Genomic DNA, 24,341 nt, shown 5'->3' with positions numbered 1-24,341 from the left:
AGAGTGAACCAGAAGCAGAATCCATCTGCCCTTGGCCTTCAGGGGTCAAAAGAAGAGTTGCCCTTGGATTGAGCAGTGGAGCACGGTGGGGACGGCCCCTGAGAGGTTAAAGCCACAGGTCAGTTTGCAGCTCAAGTTGATATTACCTTAAAAGTGTCTCCGGCACTCCCTCACATCAAGTGAAGCAGACCTGCTTCACTGGTGTGTTCCTGTGCAGCCGACCAGGAACAAATGCAGATTCTCTCTGGAGGATTATGCCTTCTTGACTTCTGAGAATCTCCACAAATAGTTTTCTAGTATAATACAATATAATAGAATACAAAATAACTAAACAGAAAAGAAAAGGCATTGTGAGAATCAGCGGAATGGCAGACACTGGATGGGCCTGCAAAGATGAGCGATATTGGGATGATCAGGTTTAGATTTTAAAGGTTAGGCTTTCAGGCCGGGCGCGGTGTCCCACGCCTGTAATCCTAGCGTTTTAGAAGGCCGAGAGGGCGGATCAGAAGGTCAGGAGACAGAGACCATTCTGGCTAACACAGTGAAACCCCATCTCTACTGAAAATACAAAAAAAAAAAAAAAAATTAGCCAGATGTGGTGGCACGCGTGTGTAGTCCTAGCTACTCAGGAGGCTGAAGCAGGAGAATCACTCGAACCTGCGAGGCGGAGGTTGCAGTGAGCCGAGATCACATCATTGCCCTCCGGCCTGGGTGACAGAGCAAGACTCCATTAAAAAAAAAAAAAAAAAGTTATGCTTTCTATTTTAAGGAAATAGAAGATTGAGAATATCTGAATATCTGTAATCAGGAAACTATGTATAAAAAGAATATAGAGAACTTTTAGAAAAGTCTTATTACCAAAGTTGCGGGAAACAAACCAAACTTATGAGTGGGCTTTAATATCACACAATTAAGGAGAAAATGAGGGAAGTGGAGGCAGAATCAGAAGACATCCTACACGCAACATGGGATGACAAGATGACACGTGGAGGACATGGTGACAGGGCCTGATAGGTGGTTACTGACTGTCAGACAGAAAATTGAGCAGAGTCAATATTTGAAGATGGTATAGTTTTTAAGAACTTACTAATGACACTGATGCATTTATGTAGAAAGTCTAATCCCAATCAAGGATGAGAAAAAGGAACCAAGTCTGGTCTGCATAATGCCAGTGACCAAGAGGTCTTCCAAGCAGCCACAGGAAAAGACAGATTGCTTTCATAGGTGGAGCGGTGCACTTGCCAGTGGCAGCAGTGAGGGCGGGAGCCAGCAGGTGTCATTGTCGTGCCAGGGAAAGGAAGTTGCTGCCAGCCTGGGGCTCTGCAGCTCTTGGAAATATCTTAAAGAACAAGGGAGGCCGAGTGTGGTGGCTCACACCTATAATCCTAGCACTTTGGGAGGCCGAGGTGGGCGGATCTCCTGAGGTCGGGAGTTCGAGACCAGCCTGACCAACATGGAGAAACCCCATCTCTACTAAAAATACAAAATTAGCCGAGCGTGGTGGCACATGCCTGTAATGCCAGCTATTCGGGAGGCTGAGGCAGGAGAATTGCTTGAACCCTGGAGGCAGAGGTTGCAGTGAGCCAAGATTGCGCCATGGCAGTGCAGCCTGGGCAACAAGAGCAAAATTCTGTCTAAAAAAAGAACAACAAAAACAGCAAAATAAAGCAGTTTTCAACTTTGGAACTTCACTGAATGATATGCTTTAAGCAGAAGAAAGGTGTTCCCAGCTGGAGGTGGTAACAAGGTAGGGTCGTGGATGAATGCAGGAGCTCACTGGGGTTAGAAAGAGGAAATAAATACACAGGATAGTAACATGCAAGCTGGGGAAGGGGCAGAGGGGCTGAAATGTGCACAGGTCTCGTTATTGTTTAGGAAAAGCATGGAGTATTTAGACTTTGGCAAGCATCCGTGGTAATTCCAGACGAGCCACCAGAAGAGTGAGAGCAGAGTGAGTTGCTCCCAACCGTGGCAGGGGACGTTGGTGAGGAAAGAGTCATCTGAGAGGAGGCAAGAAAGGAGATGAAAAGAAACATACAGCAGCTGGGTTGAATGGAAAACATGGAGTAACATATGCTAGATTTCTATCCAGATGCATAAGCAATGAGACATAAAAGGATCAAGACAGACTAAAAATACACGGCACATCGGAACCAAGGGAGCTGGCAGAGGTCAGCTGAAGAGACATTGCAGGGGTGGCATGGTTGCGTTTGCCTTCCAGTTTATGGTGGGACAAGGAAGGGCGGTGGGGCAAGGTGGGATAGGGTGAGGGAGCCGCTCTGGCTGCCACTTCTGCCTGCGGGCCAAAGTGGACTGCAGGGCACAGTGAGGATGCTCTGAATTTTAGGCAAGATGAAGGTAAGATGCCACAAGACCCCAAGCACATGGTGAGAGACTCAGGGCTGTAGTTTCAGCACAGATGGGGGAGGTGGTAGAGCCAGGACTGCGGGCTGCATCGGGGCTGTAGTTTCAGCACAGATGGGGGCGGTGGTAGAGAGCCAGGACTGTGGGCTGCGTTGGGGCTGTAGTTTCAGCACAGATGGGGGCGGTGGTAGAGAGCCAGGACTGTGGGCTGCGTTGGGGCTGTAGTTTCAGCACAGATGGGGGCGGTGGTAGAGAGCCAGGGCTGTGGGCTGCGTGTCTGTGGGTAGCGTGGGTGCCGCAAGGACAGTCGTTATGTTCCTGGGGACCAAGAAGTCTTTGTGCAGAGAGGGAGGGACAGGACAGCCTTTTCAGCATATGCATGGGAGTGTCGTCATCTCAAGTGCGTTTCTGTGGGTGATGTGATCCGCTGTAAGAAAACATTGCTCAAGGCACTTGCTTTTGAATTGACACTTGAAATCAGCAGTTGTCAAAAGACTGAACTCTAGCGTGTGTTTCACTTGTTTCGCCTCTGAAGTTGGGTGCGCTTGTCTGCACTGCTCTGAGTGTGAACAGCCCTGAGTGGTGTGCGAAGTATTTGATGAGGTCCTCTGTTTGCCTTTTCTAGACGCCGGGAGGCTCTGCTCCTGCCCAGGTGGTGCACACCCAGCCCCCGCCACGGGCAGTTGGCTCCCCAGCCACGGCGACCCCTGACCTGGTGTCCATGGCAACGACTCAGGGTGTTCGAGCAGTCACTTCTGTGACAGCCTCGGCCGTGGTCACTACCAGCCTGACCCCAGTGCAGACCCCGGCACGGTCTTTGGTGCCCCAGGTGTCCCAAGGTAAAGCCAGGCTGGGAGCTTTCTCTGACACACGTCTGCTGTGGCGCGTGTGAGGGCTCAGCTGCTGCTTGCTCTCTGAGAATGAGGATCTGAAGGTGGGCGAGTATCCCCGTCCAGACCTAATGAGCAAACCTCTTCATAGCCACAGGAGTTCAGCTCCCTGGAAAAACCATCACACCTGCACATTTCCAGCTTCTCAGGCATCAGCAGCAGCAGCAGCAGCAGCAACAGCAGCAGCAGCAGCAACAGCAACAGCAGCAACAGCAGCAGCAGCAACAACAACAACAGCAGCAGCAGCAGCAGACGACGACGACCTCTCAGGTGCAAGTTCCACAGATCCAAGGCCAGGCCCAGTCTCCAGCACAGATCAAAGCTGTGGGCAAGCTGACGCCGGTGAGCATTTCCTGGAGAACCATGGACGTGTGCGTCTTGTGGTCAGTCAGCCTAGCGTCCGTGAGGTGGTGCCTGCTTGCATGGTGCAGTTCAGAGTGTATTTTGCAAACATCTGGCACTGCCTTTCTGTAGGACGCATGCTTTATTTTATTGATCTAAAACTTCCCATGTCATAACACTTTGATCATGCCTTAGAGAAGTATCTTACGCGTATTCAGAGCACTTGGGAGACATTAACACCCAGCGTGCAAATGCGTCTTCTTGCTTAGGCGTCTTGTGCCTTGTGTTCAGCATCAGTCTCTAGGGAGGACTAGACAGCCCGCTTGGTGCGGTTCTGGACCAGAGAAGGTGCTGGTGAGAAGACATTCCTCAGTGTTGGGAGAGCAGGCAAGGGACCCTGGGTTTGTTTCGGTGTGGTTCGTGTGCAGTACTGTTTCTCAGAGGTGGTCATTGTAGTACTGATGGACCTGATTTTTGCTAACCTCTGTACCAGCTTTGCTGTTCTTTATGTAAATGTATTTATTTTAAAAGGAAATGGTGGGCTGGGCACAGCGGCTAACACCTGTAATCCCAGCACTTTGGGAGGCCGAGGCGGGCAGATCATTTAAGGTCAGGAGTTTGAGACCAGCCTGGTCAACATGGTGAATCCCTGTCTCTACTAAAAATAAAAAAGCTGGATGTGGTGGCAGATGCCTGTAATCCCAGCTGAGGCCCGAGAATCGCTTGAACCTGGAAGGCAGAGGTTGCAGTGAGCCGAGATTGTGCCACTGCACTCCAGCCTGGGCGACAGAACAAGACTCTGTCTCAAAGGAAAAAAAAAAGGAAATGTTATACCCCTACCATAAATGGAAAACCATTAATACTTGTCATAGAAAATAACCAGAGAAATATATGGAGTAAAGACAAGACACTATTTTGAAGTTTCAGCTCACTGTTGGGCCTGCCGGAGTGCTTGAGTCTGGGCCTCTCCATGGGCTAGAAGGGAGGAAGTGAGCTGCGGGAGACGCAGACTCAGCTGAGGACCTGTCCTGGGGCTGTCGGCAGGGCTGTTGGTGGAATTTAGACATCGAGCTTATCCTGTTCCTGTCACACCAGCCATTCCTCAAGGGCTCCATGGCCATATGTGGCTGTGGCTACCACCCTGGGCAGTCCCCGTCTAGCCCACTTGTATCCTGCAGGAAGTGCCGCTGGAGAGTGCTAAATTAGAACACTGTGCTCAGGAATTCCAGGCCCAGCAGAGGCAACTATCAGGGAGCCAAAGCTGGGCTTTGACCCCCCCGGCCCACAGCCACACAGGTGCCTTGTCACCTGTCCCTGTTCAATCACTGAGACACCAGTGCCTTCAGCGTCAAGGCTGCCACCCAGCCTTGGCTGCCAGGAGCCCTGTGTGCCGGGTGTTTGCCTGGCTCCTTCGTTCCTCACTCTGCCCTCTCCCAAATCCATTTCAAAGCCAGTTTCAGTTCCAGCCTTTCAAAAGACACTTGATAGTCATGATCAACTCAGTTATAGGTTTTCTTAAAAATTTTTTTCTTAAAATGTTTTTTGAACTTATAAACTAATAAGTTTGGTTGGCACTACAGATTTAAATCGACTTGTTTGTGAGGGATAATAGAAATTTTGCTATGAACTTATCAGTCAGAATCCCTGTTTGTAGCTTTCACCTGACAAAATGCTCATTTTTAATAAATGAACACCTAAAAGATACTGGGCAGCCCATGGAAGGCGGTCTGGATGCTGCACAGTAGCAGGTGCCTGCTTTGGTATTTAGTGGTATTTAGTGGGCAGTAGAGGGGTGGCTTAGGATCAAGATGTCTACTTAAAGAATGGAGTACAGTTAATGTTGCAGAGAAGATACTTTGCTTGTATTTTAGGAACACCTCATCAAAATGCAGAAGCAGAAACTGCAGATGCCCCCGCAGCCCCCACCGCCACAGGCCCAGTCTACGCCCCCACAACCAACAGCCCAAGTGCAAGTGCAGGCCTCACAGCCCCCGCAGCAGCAGAGCCCCCAGCTCACCACGGTCACAGCCCCAAGGCCTGGAGCCCTGCTGACGGGCACCACCGTGGCCAACCTCCAGGTGGCCCGGCTCGTAAGTGTCAGTTTCTTTTTGTTTTCCAAAAGCAGCTTTTTTTTTATGTTTTAACACAGCTGTTGTGCTTGCTCAGCTGCGTGTCACGTGTTACAGGAGTGAGTGTGAGATGGGATCTTTTCCCCAAGAACTTAGTGCCCCTTGACAGAGGACGGGACTCACCACTTGTGGAGCATTAACATAGCAGCAGCTCCCAGAGGCCATCCAGGCATCAGCAAGCTTCTCAGGGCCTGAACTGGGGTGGGGGGCGTGGAGAGTGAGCAAGGTGAGGTGCAGCCTATGTGGCGTCCCTGTGCTGCTGCGGGAGCGTGCAGGGACCAAGGCCTGCGTGGCTGGAGCAGAGGGCGCTATGCATGTAAGCCATAGGCATGGGCAGGTAGCCGTCTCTGAAGCTGCTCTCAGGTGACCACTGTAGGCAGGAGAGCATTTGGAGATTTCAGAAGGGACTAGCATCAGGCGCAAGTGCTGTCTGGGAAGACCGGCTCTCAGCAGGTGCCAGCGTCCCGGGGCAGGCAGGGTCACTGCACCCTGAGCAGAGCTCAGCTAGGGGTGCTGGTGACAGCTGCCCTGATGGAGGCTTACCCTGAGCTAGACTTTGCCCTGTGTTCTCTCGTGTCTTTCACCTGGCCCAGCACTCATGGACTGCCCCAGACAGGGATACGGGTCTTACTATTAATTCCATTTTACAGGTTAAGAAACTGAGGCACATAGGCTAAGTTCCCACTCAAATTCCACAACCAGTCAGCTGCAACTCAAGCTAGGATTTGGGGACCCAGGTGCTCAGGCACAGCTGTGTGGGTGCTGGACCCCCACTTTGGGTCTTCCCTGGGAGGGGCTAGCCCTCCACAACAGAGTGAGTAGAAGTGGATGAAAAACTACAAAAGGGTGCTCAGTTTCAATCATGTTCACCAAAATGCAAATTCACTGAGAAGAATGGTAACACCTAGTGATGGCCAGGGTACAGGGGTCTTGTTGGACAGGAATCAGTGGCCTCTTTTTGGAGAGGATTTTGGTAAGTAAGCTATAAAAATGTGCTTGCTTATTTAACTAAACACTCCTCTTATGTCCTAGAGAAATAACAGAACATTTACAAAGTGATGAATATACAAGCTTGTTTGCTTCATGAATGTTAGAGGAAAGTAAATGTCCATTACTAAGAATTTCATTAAGTAAATTATGTATCATCCAAACAATGGAATATTAGGCAACTTTGAAAGTGGTTTTTTGTAAAGGGAAGAGAAACAGATTTCAAAATAGTTATAATTCATGTCACTTTTGCACACTTTCACGGTGAGCCACTTAGATAGGAACAGTGGCTGAAGGCTAAATAGCAGTTTTAACATTCAGATGTGAGTAGTTCGAGGAGTGTGGGTAATTTTTACTTTGTATTTTCTTACGTAATCTTAGTCTTTATACATACAACAATAGAGCTATTTCCACTTACCATTTATAAAATGGTAATTTAAGAGAAAATGTGTGGGACGGGAGGCTGTGGCAGTCATTTTGAAGTGAGGGACGGGCCGATGTTGGGTGGTCGCTGAAGGAACAGGAAGTGAAGGCTTCTGTGGGAAATGAGTCAGGATGTGGTTACTGGTGCGGTTCGGGAGATGGAGGGAAGTGAAGGTGATGTCCCACGAGATCACGGACATCTGGACGCAGCAGCACGTGTGATGAGCCTGCAGGTCTTGCGGGAGCTCCAGAAGCACAGGCTGACCTGTGACTCGACATTTCCCTGAGGCGTGCAGATCACTCGGTTTTCCTTTTATGTCGGGCTACTTTCAACTTTGTTAATCTTTGTAAATTTTCTCATGGCATGACCTCTTGTGGAGAAGTATTTGGAAAGACATACCATGTCCTGAATTTCTCTGGACTCTCCCATTATTTCTACTGTTTAGACCCGGGTTCCCACTTCTCAGCTGCAGGCGCAAGGGCAGATGCAGACCCAGGCACCCCAGCCAGCCCAGGTGGCCTTGGCGAAGCCTCCAGTGGTGTCCGTCCCGGCAGCTGTGGTCTCCTCGCCGGGAGTCACTACCCTGCCCATGAACGTCGCGGGGATCAGCGTGGCGATCGGTCAGCCACAGAAGGCAGCAGGTGCCGGCCCCAGCACACCTCAAGCCCAGTTTCGTAGCCTCTCTGGGGCAGTGGTCGCCAGCGACCTGTGTTCTTTCCTCGCAGCCACCCACTTGAGCGTGCCGTCACATGTTCTGGCACAGACGAGCCTTGGCGCTTTCCAGGCACAAGGCTTGGTCCTCAGTTGAACTGTTAACATTTTGAAATTTCCATCTTAATTTAAGTGTAATTTGTGAACCCAGAAGCATTTTAATGTAGTTATAGGATGGCTTACTTGTCTCCATAGAGTTTCATAGTTTATTATTTTCTGTAGAGGTGAGTCAGTTAGAACACAGCTTGGCGTGGGCCTCGAGCTGTTTTCCCAATGTGCTAACTAAGCGGCTTTTGCTGCCTGCAGGACAGACCGTGGTGGCCCAGCCCGTGCACGTGCAGCAGCTGCTGAAGCTGAAGCAGCAGGCCGTCCAGCAGCAGAAGGCCATCCAGCCACAGGCTGCCCAGGGCCCGGCAGCCGTCCAGCAGAAGGTACCGGGGCTGGGGGATTCTCGCCTCTGGGTCTATGCCAAGCCAAAGCTGGCTGCTGGAAGAGAGGGCGCTGAGCAGAGAAGGCCCCTTGTGGCAGCCCAGGCTTTTCAGAGGGTGGCTTCAAGGGCTGGAGGTGCTAGTGTGGTCATCCCTGTTGGGTTTTCCTTCCTTTTAAAGGTGAACGCTGTGTGTGATGTGACAAGTAAGGCTGAGGTCTTGGCAGGGGGGTGGAGGGGGTGTAGTCTGTGAGGATGGCTGGGTGCCAGGTAAGAAGCCTGCATGGCACTGGGACAGACACAGGGGATTGATGGGGGCCAGTGGGCTCAGGGAAGCAGACACGGCTCACACCACAGGACCTGCCTGGACTCCTAGTGGAGGACAGGGACGCCACACGGTCTGGACCCCAGAGAGAATGCGGCCTCTGTGCATGTTGGTGGTGAAAGGGGAGAATACACACCGGGGACTGACGTGGATGGGGGTGCAGCAGGGCACCGGGCTCCGAGGGCGTCTACAGGCTCAGCCAGCTCCCTGAGACGACACCTGTGCCTCTCAGCAGCCAGTGCTGTGTTGAAGGACATGAGGGACATACAGTGGTGAGACAGCTCTGCCTCCAGGGACATCTGCTCATGGTGGCTCAACGGTGACACCCAGCCCAAGTCCCGGGCTTTGGATGGCTGGTGTGGGCCCTCAGACCCCATATTCTGTTGGCACTGCTCTCTGGCTAGAGTTAGAAGGCGGGCTCTGATGGGAAGCCACGTGGCTGTGCGGGGAGCTACCCTGTTCCCTGAGCGCTGCGCTGGCCGCCTGCAGGCACCTGGTGCTCATCCTCAAGACGGAGGATGTTGTTTTGAGGAAACTGAGGCTCAGAGAAAAGAACTTGCCCAGATCACAGGGCCAGTAAAAGGCGGCTGGCTGACTCCAGCGGGCCCAGGGTTCTTTGTGTCACACCAACTGGACACTGGCTGTGCTGTGAGCCGCTGCCACCTCCTGCAGAAGACCAGTGCTCAGGAACCCTGTGGTGAAGCCCTGCTGGTTACCAGCGATGGCGTGCTCTGTGGGGAGCTGGAAGCAGAGCTGTCTTTGGAACCCAGAGGGGGAGGGAGTGAGCACTGAGGGAACACAAGCCAGGAGGCACAGGGTGTCTGGGTAGTGCCACCAGCTCCGCCGTGGCTGGGTTCCGAAGACCAGCCTGCATCCCCACTCGGCACGACCGCTGCAGGGAAGTGCACGTCCTTTGGGTCAGGATGGTCATCTGCGTTTGTTTACCTCTAGAAGAAGGAGATGGTACTGGGACTTACCTCCCGGGCCTGGTCAGCAGCCACTGGGTGCATCATGGTGGTCCATGGGCAGATGTGGCCACGCTGAGGCACAGGTGGGCGTGGTCCCTCAGGCTTGAGTTGTGCTTGAGGGAGCAGTGGAGGGCTGCAGCTGAAGTGCCAGGCTGTGTTCCTGCGATTGGACAGAAACGCCCTTAGATGTTAGAAACCCCTACTTACCCATAGCATGGCTGATACTCAGATACGTAAACTTCAGACGTGCACAATATGATATGCAAAAATTGTGCATACCAGTTTGTTACCCCTTGTACTAAATATTTTCTCTCTGTCTGCCAAATTCTTAAATTGGATTTGAGAGATTGTGATCGCTTTCAGTCACCTAAGTAGCAGCCCTGCGCAGGTGTGCCAAGGGTATCAGGGTGCCCCACCAGCCCAGCTATGCAGGGAGCAGCATCCCGGGTGGGGTGGGGTGCAGGCAACTGCCGGGCCTCCTGGAGGAGAAGCTGGTAGCCAGGCCACGTGGGCAGAGATCTGCCAGGAGGCAGCATCAGGCACAGAGGGCAGGGGATGTGGGTACACACAGGGTTGGTCTGGGAGGTAGGCTGGAAAGGGTCTGGGTTCTGCCGTAGGGCCCAGAGCGGTCAGGAGGCCCGGGAGTCTTGAGCGCAGCGTGGTCTCTGCGGCCCTAATTTCGCAGTCTCTCCCCAGATCACTGCACAGCAGATCACCACCCCTGGCGCACAGCAGAAGGTCGCCTATGCTGCACAGCCGGCCCTTAAGACCCAGTTTCTTACCACACCCATCTCCCAGGCCCAGAAACTGGCCGGGGCCCAGCAAGTGCAGACCCAGATCCAGGTGAGTGGGGAACAGGGTGAGGGCCCAAGTGTCAGGAGTGGGTGCCCGGCCTTTGGCTTGTGTGTCTCGTGGGCTTTGCGAGCTCCCAGCTCTCGGTGGCTCCACTAGGTGGTGTACTGGAGGGAAGTGTTGTCTCCTGGCCTTCAGGTTTCAGCCCCGCAGGCTACTGGGAAGGCTCCTCTCTGCAGGTGCCTGTTCCGGCTGTCGCCAGCTTTGCCTTCATGTTCTGGATGTCGATCTCCAGCTCTGCGGGGTACAGCTGCCTTCTCCCAGTTCCAGGCTCCTCTTCTCCCTTCCTGGTGTCTTTTTAAAAAATATATTTTATTTTATTTTTTGATATTTCTTGTTCATCAAGTTCTACCTGGTATCTTTGGGAGAATGGAGTTCCTGATTTCATGTGTGCAGTGTGCCCTGCCGTCTTCCTCTCTGCCTAGAGCTTCTATGTCCTGCTTCCTCCCAGAGCTTATGGAACTCCCTGCATCCTCCTCTAAGAGTGAGGGAGTTTTACCGTCTCAGCTGGTCTTCCACCCTCCTGGAATTGGTTTTTGGGTATGAGATAGAAAACAGGAATTCAGTTAGAGCAGGGGAGTTTTACCTTCTCAGCTAGTCTTCCGTCCTCTGGGAATTGGGTTTTGGGTTTGAGATAGAAACAGGAATTCAATTTGATGTGCCCTATGAACACCCTATGTTCAGCCCCATTTATTAAAAAGCCCACTCTGTCATCTATCAATCCACAGTGCCGCCTCCACCCGAGATGCTGTGGGGACGTTCAGGGCTTCGTGTCTCAGAGGTCGTGCTGGTCCTACTGCGCTCTCGCTATGAGCGGCCATGACACTTGGTGTCTGGAGGGCGAGTCCCCCTACCACACCCTTCCTTGGGTGTAAGGTGCCTATTCTTGGCTCTTTACACTTCCATGTTAATTTTAGTTAGCTTAATTCATACACTACAATCAAAACTGCTGAAAGTTTTTATTAGAATTGCATTGATTCTGTAGCTCTGTTTAGGGGAGAGTTAACATCTTTACAGTCTTGGCTTCAGATTCACCAATATGATACTTCTTTTGTAAGTCTTTTTAAATGCCTTTTAGTGAAGTTTTCTAATTTTTTTTGTGAAAGTCTTACAGATTATGTTAGTTTTATTCTTAATCAGTATTTTTGATGCTTTTGTAAATGATATGCTTTTAATTTCTGTTTTCTGTCTCTGGCTGTTGTACATTTTCGTACATTGGTTTTTATTCTGGCCGCCTTGCTAGATTCTGGTTATTTGAATAATTTATCTTAGGATTTGGTTTTGTTTTGTTGCATTTCCTTCGTATACAGTTGTATCACGTGTAAATCATGACGATCTACTTCTCCCATCTTAAACCCTTGCTTGCTCCTGCCTTACTGTGCTCCCGCCTTATTGTGCTCCCGCCTTATTGTGCTCCTGCCTTACTGTGCTCCCGCCTTATTGTGCTGGCTGGGACCTGCAGCACAGTGGTGAATGTCGGAGTCCATATGTCACTGTGAAGTAGGGTGTTTGCTGTGTTTTTTGTCAGAGTAAGAAAATTCTGTTCTTTCCTACTTTGCTGGAAGTTTCTGTTCCTCTTTGTTACGGTGCTTTTTGTCTTGCTTAAAGCCCGTGTGTATGAACTCCCTCCCTTACACATCTCCTCTAGCCTCAAGGCTTTAAGTCCTGTCTCGGTGCGAATGACGCCCAGATTCATGTCTGCAGCCACTTACTGTCCTGAGTTCCAGATTCTTCATCCTACCTGCCTTTGACAGATCCATGGAGGTGTCTGATACCTCAGGCCTCAGGTGTGTACGCCTGACCTGCTCCTACCGGAGGCTTCTGGCTCAGGAAGGACAGCTGTCTCTGCAGACCTTTGGCCTACTTGAGAAACCCCTACAGGCATCCATACAGGTCCAGCCCATTGGCAGGCAGTTGTGTGTGCTTGACTTCCAGAAGAGACCTGGACCAGCCACTTCCTGTTGCTACCATCAGCCCCTCCTCCGCACCCCTTCCCTGGCTGTTGCCATCTCTCCTGCTTCCTTTTTTGCCATCCGTCCCCCAGGATACTCTGTGGTTGTGGGTATGTGTGTGGCTGGGTGGGGGGTATGGGGCTGTGGATGTCTCCTGGCCTGTGCACCCCTCTGCACTTGCTCCTCTGCACCTGTGTCCCTACCACCCTTGCTGACACCCCCTTCCTGTTCACCTTTTCCGCTCTCTATTTCTGTATTGTCACCTTCAGCAAATACTATAATTACTTGGATCAGATGATTTTGTCTCCTCCAATAAAGCAAGCCCCATGAGAACAGGCATGTGCGAGGGCTGTTAGTCCAGTGGACAGATGGACTGTTGTAGCGGGTTATAGTCATTGAACCCTGTGATGTGCAATCGTCGCTGTGTTCTGGGGTGACTCACTGGGTCCTGTGGTGGTTGTCGTTGTGCATGGATGAGTTCAGTTGCTGCTCTCACGTGTGCTACCTCACGGCACTGGGGCGGCACGGCCTCGTTTGAGCGCTCTGCCTGCCTTGTCGGGCCTGTTTCTGAGACGGGCTCCTGCTTGTGTTGCCCAGGCTGGCCTCGAACTCCTGAGCTCAAGCAGTTCTCCCTCCTCAGCCTCTGGAGTGCCTGGGACCGCGGGTGTGTGCCACGATGCCAGGCTTTTGCCAGGGTTTTAACTTCCTTTCTGTTCTTTTATTTTGCTATTCATTTTCTAACTTGTTAAGATGGAATACCACCTGAGCTTATTTCACAAATTTTACTATTTGGTTTTCCTTCAGTCCTAAATATTTTTGAATTTCCATTTTGATTTCTTCTTTATTCCCTGGGTTCTTTAAAGAAGTGTTTCTTAATTTCTAGGTGAGGTTTTCCAGTTACTTTTTATTATTGACTTAAAAATAAATCTTCATTGTATCCTCAGAGAATGAGGTCTGAATGATTTCAGTCTTTGGAATTTGTGGAAACTTGCTATCTGCTAAATACAGTCAGTTTTAAACAATCGTCTGTGTCCTTCCAAAGCAGTCTTCAGGGTGGTTCCGGTTGTGAGATGGTTTCGTTGTGACTGGGTCAGGTTTACTGTTTGTGTCATTTTGGTCTTCTGTGTCCTGCCAATCACTTGTGTTACTAGGTATTGAGAAGCGTGTGTAGATGTCCCGTTCTAAGTATGCATTTATCTGTTTCTCCTTACCTTTCTCTCTGGTTTTGCTTTATATCTTAGATGGCTTTTCATTAGCCACATTTAATTTTAAAGTTTTAAATTTTGTTATTTTGAAATGACTCTTACTATTTTCAGTAATATCTCTGGTCTTGAAGCCTATTTGCCTTGTATGAGTAAAGCACCACCCTCCTGTTGGAAGTTTCTGGTCTGTATTTTTCCCTCCTTGTTTTCAGCCATTCTCTGTGTGCCCCTTGTCACTCCTCTGAGCAGCTCGCAGGCAGGTGCGGCGCTGCGGTGAGGTCAGGCTTTCCGTCTGTGCCTCTTACCTGAAACAAGTGCCCACTCGTCTGTATATAAGGGTGGGTATAAGAGTGGGCATAAGGGTGGGTATGTTTGAATTTCTGACTTCTCTTTTGTTTGGACCCTGTTTGTCTTGCTTGTTCTGTTTTTTCTTTCCTCCCTTCCTTGCATTCTTTTGGGCCACCTTTTTAAATTTTTTTTATTTTTTATTTTGTCAATTTTTGCCCCTCTGCCAGTGAAAAATTTTATATTTTCTTTCTGTTCTTTAAGTGGTTACTCTAAAATCTCCATGTGCACACTTCTGTATCAGAGTATGAAGTTAACGGTTGCCTCCACCCTGTTCTCCAGCAATGATCTTATCACACAGTAGCTCAGTTTATTCATTTCAAATGCTGCTGTTAGCATATATTTTAATTCTGTCCTTTTTCGTTTTTTTTGTTGTTGTTGTTGACACAGAGTCTCACTCCGTCGCCCAGGCTCGAGTACAGTGGTGCGATCTTGGCTCACTGCAACTTCCGCCTCCTGTGTTCAAGCGATTATCCTGTCTCAGCCTCCTGAATAGCTGAGATTACAGGCGCGTGCCACCAGGCCCGGCTAATTTTTATATTTTTAGTAGAGATGGGTTTCACCATGTTGGCCAGGCTAGACTCGAACTCCTGACCTCGTGATCCGCCTGCCTCAGCCTCCCGAAGTGTTGGGATTACAGGTGTGAGCCACCATGCGCGGCCGTAATTCTGTCCTTTTTCATCTTTGACTTTTTATGTGGAATTGCTTTCCTTCCACTTGACCCATCCTTTGGAATTTTCTTAAGTGCTTGAAAATGCCTGTGTGTCGTTCTTGTTCCTGGGAGACAGTTTTGCTTAGTACAGAATTCCCGATTGGCATTGTCTGTTCTTGTTTTTTTTTTGTTTTTGAGACAGTCTCACTCTCCTACGCTGGAGTGCAGTGGCACGATCTCGGCTCACTGAAACCTCTGCCTTCCATGTCCAAGAGATTCTCCTGCCTCAGCTTTCCAAGTAGCTGGGACTACAGGTGTACACCACCATGCCCAGCTAATTTTTGTATTTTTAGTAGAGATGGGGTTTCACCATGTTGGCCAGACTGGTCTCGAACTCCTGACCACGGGTGATCCATCTGCCTTGGCCTCCCAAAGTGCTGGGCCAGGCATGAGCCACTGTGTCCGGCCGGCATTGTTTTCTGAGTTCATTTCCTCACTATGGCTGCTTTTGTTGTTGAAGAGGAGCCGGTGTCTGTCCAGCCTTTCCCTCTTCCAGGGTCACCTCTCTTTTCCCCACCTTCTGCCTGTTATTGAGACGTTGTCTTTGTCTTTGTTGTTTTGCATTTTCATTCCGATGCTCCACCTTCTTGAATCTGGGGCAGTCTCTCTCATCTCTTGAGGAAATGAGCAGCCACTGTTTGTTTAGATGTTGCCCCGTCCTGTTTCCTCTGACCTCCGGGTCTCTCAGCAGCTTTTATGCTGAGACCATATGCTGAGTCATGTCTTTCGCTCTTTCTCCTCAGTCACTCATTTTCCCCTTGGTTAGGTCAAATCTCTCAGGCTTGTCTGTTGAATTTTTATCTTGATGATTTATTATTTTATTTTCAGAAGTTCCGAAATATGCCTGATCTTTGTTTGTAGTCTCTTGTTTGCAGGCTTCACAGAGTGAGCCCAGTGGTTTTCTGGATCTGGTGATTTCCCTGTCTGAAATGTGCTGCATCTGTAGGGACTCCTTGTGGCCTGGGGCAGAGGTGGATTTTTGCTTCTGTGGGTACCTGTGGGTGGCATCAGGAACGCCGCTCAGTGTGTGGCCCGGGCTTGCACTCGGCTCTCAGGTGTCACCCATCTGGCCTCTGAATCTGTGTCTGCTCCTCTCTCCTCCCTGGCACTGAGGCTTAGGGCAGGTGCTTTTCTTACAGATGCCACTGGAGGAAGGGGTGCCTTCTTTGCAGCCTTTGGGTATCTTTGTGGGGACAGTGTCTCCCTCCAGGATGGCAGCTGGCAGTAGCATGGGGCTCTTTTGCGAGCTCCCCACCGAGAGCTGGCCTATACCTGGTGTCTGGTCAGCTGTGTCCTGTGCGACCCTGAGGACCATGGGGTGCATCTCCATGTGGCTGGTGATCCCGGCAGAGGTTGTGCAGCTTTTCTGCTCCGTGGCTCGTGGTGCCCGCCTGTGCTTAGGTATGGAGACTGGCAGTTCCTGACTCTTTGCAGGTTTCTTGGTACATTTCAGATTTCTTCCTAGTGCTTTACTTAAGGCGTCTCAGGATTTTCAGTGCTGTGCCAAGTAAGTCCTGGACCACTGTGGTCTTGAGATGGGCCCTGGAGCACCGGCTGCGTCTTTGTTTCTCATCAGTTCCACGGGGGGTGCTCAGGGCACTTCTTATCTCAGTGAATCTTATTTATGATTGTTTATTTTAAGTGACAGTAAACTAGTAAATGCCTTCTGATTGATTTTAATTTTAGTAAGGACTAACATTTATTTGGACCTTTGTTGATGTATGAGTAAATCATATGATTTCACATTTTTCCCAGAATTATCTTGGGAAATATTATTTTCATCTGTGTTCTGTAAGTAACAGGACCCACCAAGAGACCAGGGTCCATGAGGGCCTTGTGCAGGGAGGGCCCTTGAAATCAGGGCGCCCAGCAGCTGTCCACGCTGGAGCCTGTCTGTGCTCTGGGTGCATGCCCTGACGGTGCTGAGAGGACACACAGATGGCCCAGAGCCACTTACTACATCAAGACAGCGGGAGACGCATGCAATAGCAAATGCACAGAAAGTGGGCACTGGGTGGAAAGCGCTGCTTTATAAATAGTCATATTCAATCATGACTAAGAAAAATGTAGAAAAATGATAAAATTACCAGCCTCAAAACCTTGGTACATCTCTGGGTTCCCCATTTCAGCTGGCTGCCCAAGCAGCACTGTACATACAGTTCATTACTGGAACGCTGTCCAGGCCTGTCACGAATGCAGAGCTCTTGGGACTCACAAGATGCTCAAATACTTACCATCCTCAGACTGATTCTTTCATATAAACTTGCAACAGTTTTTGTGAAAAGAAAAAATGTGTCTGAAATATGAGACCAAAAATAAGCTTAAATGATGAGTGATGGCAAATTGGGGAGGCAGTCAGTTGATTGACCATGCAGTGGAGTGACTTTCTGTCTCACTGCTGCAGGTGGGCACACTATGAGAATTGCTCTTTTGTGTCACCTGGTCATTGTGTTTTTTGCATTAACTGCGAAGGACCGAAAGGGAGGAAAGATCTTCTTGTGCACGTGCTCCTTTGAATTCTATGTTTGGCTTTTTTTGTTTTGTCAAAGGTTGCAAAACTTCCTCAAGTTGTTCAGCAGCAAACGCCCGTGGCCAGCATCCAGCAGGTTGCCTCTGCTTCCCAGCAGGTAGGACCTGTAGGCAAGGTGGAAACCTCACACTTCCCAGGTCAGAGAATGGGTTGTTTTCATCTGAGGTCATGATGAGGGAATCACTTTTGGATTTTTGTGATATACACAAAAACATTAACTTCAGGGGAAAAACTGTATATGCTTAATAATGAGAAGAAGAGTGAACAGGCATTTTGGGGTGTTGTGTCAGCCGCACTGAGGGAGCCTCGCCTTGGGCTCACTCCCAGGACCCTTCGTTCACCGATCACTGCGAGTGTGTCCTACAGGTCGCAGACGCTGCCCTGTGGTTTTAGGGAGGCACAGACCTCAGGCAAGCAGGCTCCGCTCGGGGGCCCACCCGTGAGCAGAGGCGCTGTGGGCACAGGGGCCCTGCCTCCCACAGATGCCCTTCCGGCGCTTTCATTGTTGTCGCTGATGCTCCACAATATGACTTTAGCACAGTGCTTCAAATGTAAAGCAGTGCTTTAAACTTTTTAAATTTTGTTCAATGTCACACTGGCATATAGATTTCAACAATCCAGGTTGTATTAAAAGCTTTACTACAACAACAAAATCAGTCCCTGACCCAACTCTCACCTTTTCCCCAGAGGCATCTGGTGTTAGTCTAAAAGCAACCATCTTTTAATTTTCCACTTGTATTTAGTTAGAAACCAGAGGTCATATTGTTGTGCGACTGGTCATTCTCCATGTCATAAAAGCATAGTCAGTGAAGTTTCTTGAGCCCTCCCCATCCCAAAGAACATCCCCTGTCCTGTCCCTGGACTGAGTTTCCTGGGCAATGTGTGTTTTCTGACTCTCTCGGCTCAGGCTTCTCCACAGACTGTGGCGCTTACGCAGGCGACAGCGGCCGGGCAACAGGTGCAGATGATCCCTGCAGTGACCGCGACTGCCCAGGTGGTTCAGCAGAAACTCATTCAGCAGCAAGTGGTGACCACGGCATCGGCTCCGCTCCAGACCCCAGGCACTCCCAACCCAGCCCAGGTGCCTACCAGTTCTGACAGCCCAAGCCAGCAGCCCAAGTTACAGATGAGGGTCCCTGCTGTCAGGCTAAAGACACCCACTAAGCCTCCGTGCCAGTAGTCAGGGCAGCAGGGCTGCCTCTCATCTAAAGCAAAACTACCTTCCTCACAGAAAATGCTTTATTTGTGAACCTCGGGACAATGTCATGCAAGATATTCAGCACTGGGAAAGATATAATTGAAACAAAGTAGTGTAATCATTTTATTAAAATGCAGCCCGCACTGCAGGACAAATGGTCCTTATGGAGCGCCCCCTTCTCTGTACTATGTGACTCATGGAAAAAGTGACAACGCGGTTTCCTCTAAATCATTTCGCCTTTCAGCCCCCACCCGCACCGGTCCCCCAGAGCCTAGTCCTGTGTTCTGAAGGCCATTTCGAATTTCTTTGTGAGCGTGTAGTGCTTTGCGTGCCACAGAAGCCGTCTAGTGTGTGAGGAGCATACAGTGGACTTTCTAAAGATAAGACGTGCCACGTGCCAGAGTTTAGTTCTTTATACCTTACTGAAAAATGCCTCATGGTTTTCATAGAGGAGAAGCCCTGTCTAAAGTAAATCATCTGAGATTGGTTTTCCATTCCAAAGAAAGCCAATATGGTTCTTTCCTTCCCTCCTAAAATGTGACTTAACTTTTACGAGAAATGTCCTAACACCCACCTAAACATGCAAGGCACGTTCCTGGCTTGTGTTCAAGGGAAATGATCAGTCATTGCATTGTTATTCCAAAGAGCAGCCAACAGTGGCTTCCCCCAGGCCCACCCCGCAGTGGGATTGGCTTTCGTTTAACGGAAACTTCTGGGACTGATGCCTAACTCAGTGCACTCAAGATGCATCTCCAGCTTTTGGAGGAAGCTGGTGTTTGACGTAGTGTGTTAAACAGCTCCTGAGAACCTTTGGGACGCTCTGCTATGGCTGGCGTGAGGCCCAGAGGACCGCGCAGAGGCAACGTTAGTACAGATGTCATGGCTGAGCGGACGATGGGGCCCGGACTCAGTGAGCCAGGGCGAATGTGACGGACACCCCTTGCTGCCACAGCCAGCCCTTTGACAAAGGCAGGCTCGTGATTCGGGAAGTATTGGCTAGAGCGGTGGGCCCAGTCAGCTCTTCCTTGTGGACTTGTGACAGCAGATTTTCTCTCGGATAAGCTTGTATGGTTCTGCTGTTGTGGAAGAAAGGAAGCCCAGTATTTGCTACTGTTTTTCCCTTTTTTACTATGACGAGAAAATAAACGCAATTTTAGTGGACTTGGTTGACTGAAAATGTCTCCTTACTTTGAAGTTTTCGCCAAAACAAAAAGGTCCATATCCAATAATATCTTTGTACTCTGGCTTGATTTTGGCCTATTTTACATTATTTGGTCCAGGAAAATAGGTTATATTAGGATTTTTTGTATACTAAAAATCAGTTACGGCACAATAAAGATTTTCCATTTTTACATTGTATTTCATCTGCTTCCTCCCCATTCTCTCACTTTAATTGACATTGAGGAAGGTATTCTGTCCCATATGTTTCTGTGGCCAGCGATACGACAGGATTCAGTGAAATCAACTGAGGAGCTCACTTTTGAGCTCTTGATAAGAAATTTGGAGAAAAGTAAAAATCAAGCTTTGATAAAACAGAAGAAATTAATCTTTTAGTTAGGTGAACATATCAAAGCAGAGAACTGGAATCTGTTTCTTCTAACCAAACCCGTTCTCCCTGATTCGGCGTGTGCCGTGAGAGCGCAGCTTGCCGGAGGGAGGGCCGCTGTGTGTGCTTCGGATCTGGCTCCCGGTGGAAATTTTTCCTCCTCCTCATCCAGAAATGTGCAGAACTGAAGTATTTAGGAATTCTGCCTTTGTCATCTGTTTTAATTTGTGTGCCCTGTTCGTTTTTTTTTTATCTTTCCGAAATCTTGCTATTCTCTTTATAGGTGAAGATAAAATGTTGAGTGCACTTACTTCAGAATATCCTAGCCATAACTTAAGTAAAAGCGCTCTATTAATCTGAAGCACAAGAGAATAATACAAGAGAATTTAGCAACATCTCTCAAAAGCTTTTTTGGAGAGATTAACGGGATTCTGAATATTTGCAATGTGGAGTTCCAGCCCCGATCTCACGTCAGTGAGGGTCTCCTGTCTCTCAAGTGTGTTTCCTTTGGCTGTTCCCTAATACAAAATATGGATATGTTTTTACTCGTAGCACTCAATTTAGTAACTTCTAGATGCTACCGTTGATCTGAGTTAATTTCACTTTGTCTTGTAAGTAAAAATTCTCCTTTCAGTATATTATTTTCTTGGCCTTCCATTTTAAAGGTTAAAGTTTCTAACCTAAGAATTAAGTACGTGTTCAGGAAGGTGTTGTCTAGGCCCCTTGTGAATCTGGGTTCATTCCAAGACGGCAAGTAAGAGTTGGAAACTTTGAGAACATGGACTATAAAGGCAGCAGCCCAAACACTGTCAGACTCTAATTGGCCACCCTGGAAAACAGTTGCCCTGTTATTCTTTAAAGAAAGACGTTTATTCTAATGAAAGCCAGACTGTTTTTAAAGCATCTGGCAAGAAGCAGAAGGTTGGATCCAAGCCCTTGTTCAGATTTGTTGCCTGATAAGATGGGGGTTTCTCTTTTTGTGACCTTTATTTTGTTAACTGTTGTAAGCAGTTAGCTGTTGTGTTTTAAGATAGAAAGGAACCAGACTGAAATTGTAAATACTTTGTAAACATAAGCATTTGTACTTGAATAGTAGGATTTTAAAGGGCATTGATAGCCTAACAAACAAAAGGCAAAATAAAGTGACCTTTTTCTATATGCTTTCATTTCATCTTTCATAGAAAACTGGTATTTCAGTAAAAATGAGATGCTAATTGGGTTTTTCATTTGTGGGAGGAAAAAACAAAACCAAACAAGTAATGTTGGAGCCAGAGGTGTTCCCCTCACCCACTTCTGTGGCCATAGAAGGACCTGGAAGGAACAGAAACCACATTCACTGAGTCCACCAGGCAGCCGCTTCCCAAAGCCGCATGTGGAGGAAAGAGCCGGCGCCGCCCTGCCCCACGTGGCCTGCCACCCGCACAGCACCTGTCGTCACTGTCCTGGGGGCCGTAGTGGCCCCATGTGGTCTGCCACCCTCGCAGTGCCTGTCGTCACTGTCCTGGGGGCCATGGTGGCCCCGTGTGCCCTGCCACCCGCGCGGTACCTGTCGTCACTGTCCTGGGGGCCGTAGTGGCCCCGTGTGGCCTGCCACCCGCGCAGTACCTGTCGTCACTCTCCTGGGGGCCATGGTGGCCCCGTGTGGCCTGCCACCCGCACAGCACCCGTTGTCACTGCCCTGGGGGCCGTGCTGGCACCAGTGTCCTTCCATATCCAGTCCATGTGCCTGAGTAAGGGCAGGGACGCCTGCTCACAGGTGCTCACCACCGAAAACGCCTGTGAGCAGGTGGCCTGGGAATTGTTTCTCTTTTTCTTCTGCTTTTGGACTTTTCTTCGTTTCGTTTTCAATCTGATTACAAAAGTCAATGCTTTTAATTGAAAATACACGCATTACGCAAAGTAAAGAAGCATCCCAGAAGCCCACGGTTAGTTTTGGTATCTTTTCTCCCACCACGAAATGGGAGTTCACGGGGCACATGACCCTGCAGCTTTGGGCTTCCACTTCAGGTCTTCCAGATTGAAAGCTCCCAGGGTCTGGGTGCACACTTGGTGTCTGCAGGTGATAGTGCAGATACCAGGGTGGGCGGGAAAGCCAGCTGCAAAGCCCGGCTGGTGCCCCCTGGCCCCTGGGTTTCTGTACTGCAGTGCCTGGTGTACCTGCGGCTCCATGCCTACCAACCACATAACCAGGGGTGAGTGACTTCCTTCTTCAAGGCCTCTGTGTCCCCATGTCCCCTCTCCTAAGGTGGCTTGAGGATCCAGTGCGACGTTGGGCGCTGCACTTGGTGTCCGTCTTTTATACTCCCAGTGGAGAGGACTGCAGGTTTTGCAAAGGCTACTGTTTCTATCATCCTGACCCCACCATCACATCTTTGCCAAGTGTGCCGGTGGCAGCAGGCCCTACGGCGGGCTTATCTGGCCTTGAGGCTGTTTCTGTTTGCTGTCCAGTAGCGACCAGGGGCCAGTGGGTGAAGCCATTGTGCCTGCACGCAGCCATCAAGACCTTAAGGTAGCCTCTGAGCCCAGAGTGTGTTGTGTCACCTCCTGCTCAAGATGTCAGATGGTGTGACAGCTGCCCGCCAGCATCCCAGAGTTGGGCGTTGGGATCCAGGGCAACAGGAGGGGAGACTCCTTTGCTGTGCAGTGTCCTGCTGTGCTGTCGCTGCAGTATCTGTCCCCCTGGCCACATTCATTTTTCTGAAGGTCCCATTTTATTGGGTAGATTATGCTTTATACATTCGGTGGAATGCAGTGCAGCCTCTACAAAGTACAGCCGTGGTGGGGGATATGTTTGTGAAGTATGCTACCAGGATGGAACTGGTTGTATGCCTGGATGTGCGTAGAATATCCTGCAAGTATTTGCCCCTGCATGTGGTGTATTCTACGTCCATGAGTTCAACCGACCAAGGATCGAAAATACTCAGAAACAAAAATGTGTCTATACCGAATATATAGAGACCTTTTTTGGGGGGGATTATTATTTCCCAAACAATGCTGTATAACAACTATTTACATGGCATTCACATTGCATTCAGTATTATAAGTAACCCAGAGATTATTTAAAGTATACAAGAAGATGTTTTTGAGTTATATGCATTTTGCATCAAGGACTTGAGCCTCTCGGATTTTGACATCCATGGGAGGTCCTGAGGGATGATTGTATGTTGTGTTAGCACTGCCTCTGTGGAGGGAGAGACTAGGGGGAAAGGATCAAGGGGTATTTACTCTGCACTGTTATGCACATGCTTTTAACTGTTTACGTAGTTTGCCAAGTGCATGAATTTTTTTGTGTGGGGTGGGGTGGGGGTGGGGACAGTCACTCTGTCACCAGGCTGGAGTGCAATGGGGTGATCTCTGCTCACTGCAACCTCTGCCTCCCAGGTTCAAGTGATTCTCCTGCCTCAGCCTCCCAAGTAGCTGGGATTACAGGCGTGCACCACCATGCCTGGCTAATTTTTGTATTTTTTAATAGAGATGGGCTTTCGCCGTGTTGACCAGGCTGGTCTCGAACTCCTGGGCTCAAGTGATCTGCCCGCCTTGGCCTCCCAAAGTGCTGGGATTACAGGTGTGAGCCACCGTGCCTGGCCATGAATTAATTTTTAAAATAAGGCCCTATCAGCTTGTCACATGGTCCCCTACTCAGGAACCTTTATTTCCAACGTCCTGCCTGATTTTGTGTAGCCACCTGCACTCTGACCAGCCCCTAGAGCAGCATCTTTCTTCCCCCTTTGCAGCCCTTTCCTGTCTCCCTGACTTTGTACTTTTCTCCTTTGTTGTAAAGTATTTCTCCTCCTTTGAAGACCACCCCACATAACTGAGCATTCATTCATTCATTTATTCATTTTTCCCCAGTGTTCTCCTTCTCCAGTAGTACCTTGGGCTAAACAATAGTATTTGTCTTATTTCTCCAGCTGTAGTGTGGTTCTGTTTTATCCCTATTCAATGAATGTTTAATGTAGCGTATTTCATGCCAGCTTTACCACTAGTGCTGGAGTGGCGGAAGAACAACACTTGACTGTTCAAGAAAATCAAAGCTGATCAGAGATGGATAAATTACTGGTTTATTCAGCTGTTTATGAAATACATACTATGTGGCAGTTTGGACAACTAAGCTATAGTTGTCAGCAAAATAAAAAAGGGGGTTGCATGCTAGCAGGTCAGATAAAATAATTCAGGGGATAAGTACCATGAAGAAATAGGTAGTGGTAAGTAATACGGGTTTCACTCTTAAGTAGACGGGCAGGTTATGCAGGGGAAGGAGCCTGATGCACAGTTCCAAAGCTCAACTGAATACAGTGGACACGATGAAACCAGGGACATGTCCCACCATTTCAGTGGTCACAGGCAAGAGAAAGGGCTCTTCTTGTGGATCTTCGGATCCCACGTAACATCTCACCTTCCTAGGCACCCCGACTCCCCTGCCGGATTTAAAACAGA

General features: G+C 49.3%; 1 protein-coding gene across 1 annotated transcript in view; it reads left to right on the top strand.

The window, feature by feature from the left end:
• LOC105525454 (E1A-binding protein p400) overlaps positions 1-21,062 on the top strand; it is a 117,650-nt gene extending 96,588 nt beyond the window's left edge. The window contains exons 46-53 of the mRNA XM_011961086.1: positions 2,990-3,203; positions 3,346-3,596; positions 5,468-5,686; positions 7,582-7,777; positions 8,154-8,278; positions 10,264-10,410; positions 17,180-17,257; positions 18,068-21,062. Of these exons, the coding sequence (XP_011816476.1) occupies positions 2,990-3,203; positions 3,346-3,596; positions 5,468-5,686; positions 7,582-7,777; positions 8,154-8,278; positions 10,264-10,410; positions 17,180-17,257; positions 18,068-18,340 (1,503 nt within the window). The 3' untranslated portion in view covers positions 18,341-21,062. The remainder of the gene's footprint in view (positions 1-2,989; positions 3,204-3,345; positions 3,597-5,467; positions 5,687-7,581; positions 7,778-8,153; positions 8,279-10,263; positions 10,411-17,179; positions 17,258-18,067) is intronic.
• The last annotated feature ends 3,279 nt before the right edge of the window (positions 21,063-24,341 follow it).

The sequence above is a fragment of the Colobus angolensis genome, unplaced genomic scaffold, assembly GCF_000951035.1.
Source record: "Colobus angolensis palliatus isolate OR3802 unplaced genomic scaffold, Cang.pa_1.0 Scaffold115, whole genome shotgun sequence".
Taxonomy (NCBI): domain Eukaryota; kingdom Metazoa; phylum Chordata; class Mammalia; order Primates; family Cercopithecidae; genus Colobus; species Colobus angolensis.
This window is presented reverse-complemented; position numbering and strand designations above follow the sequence as displayed.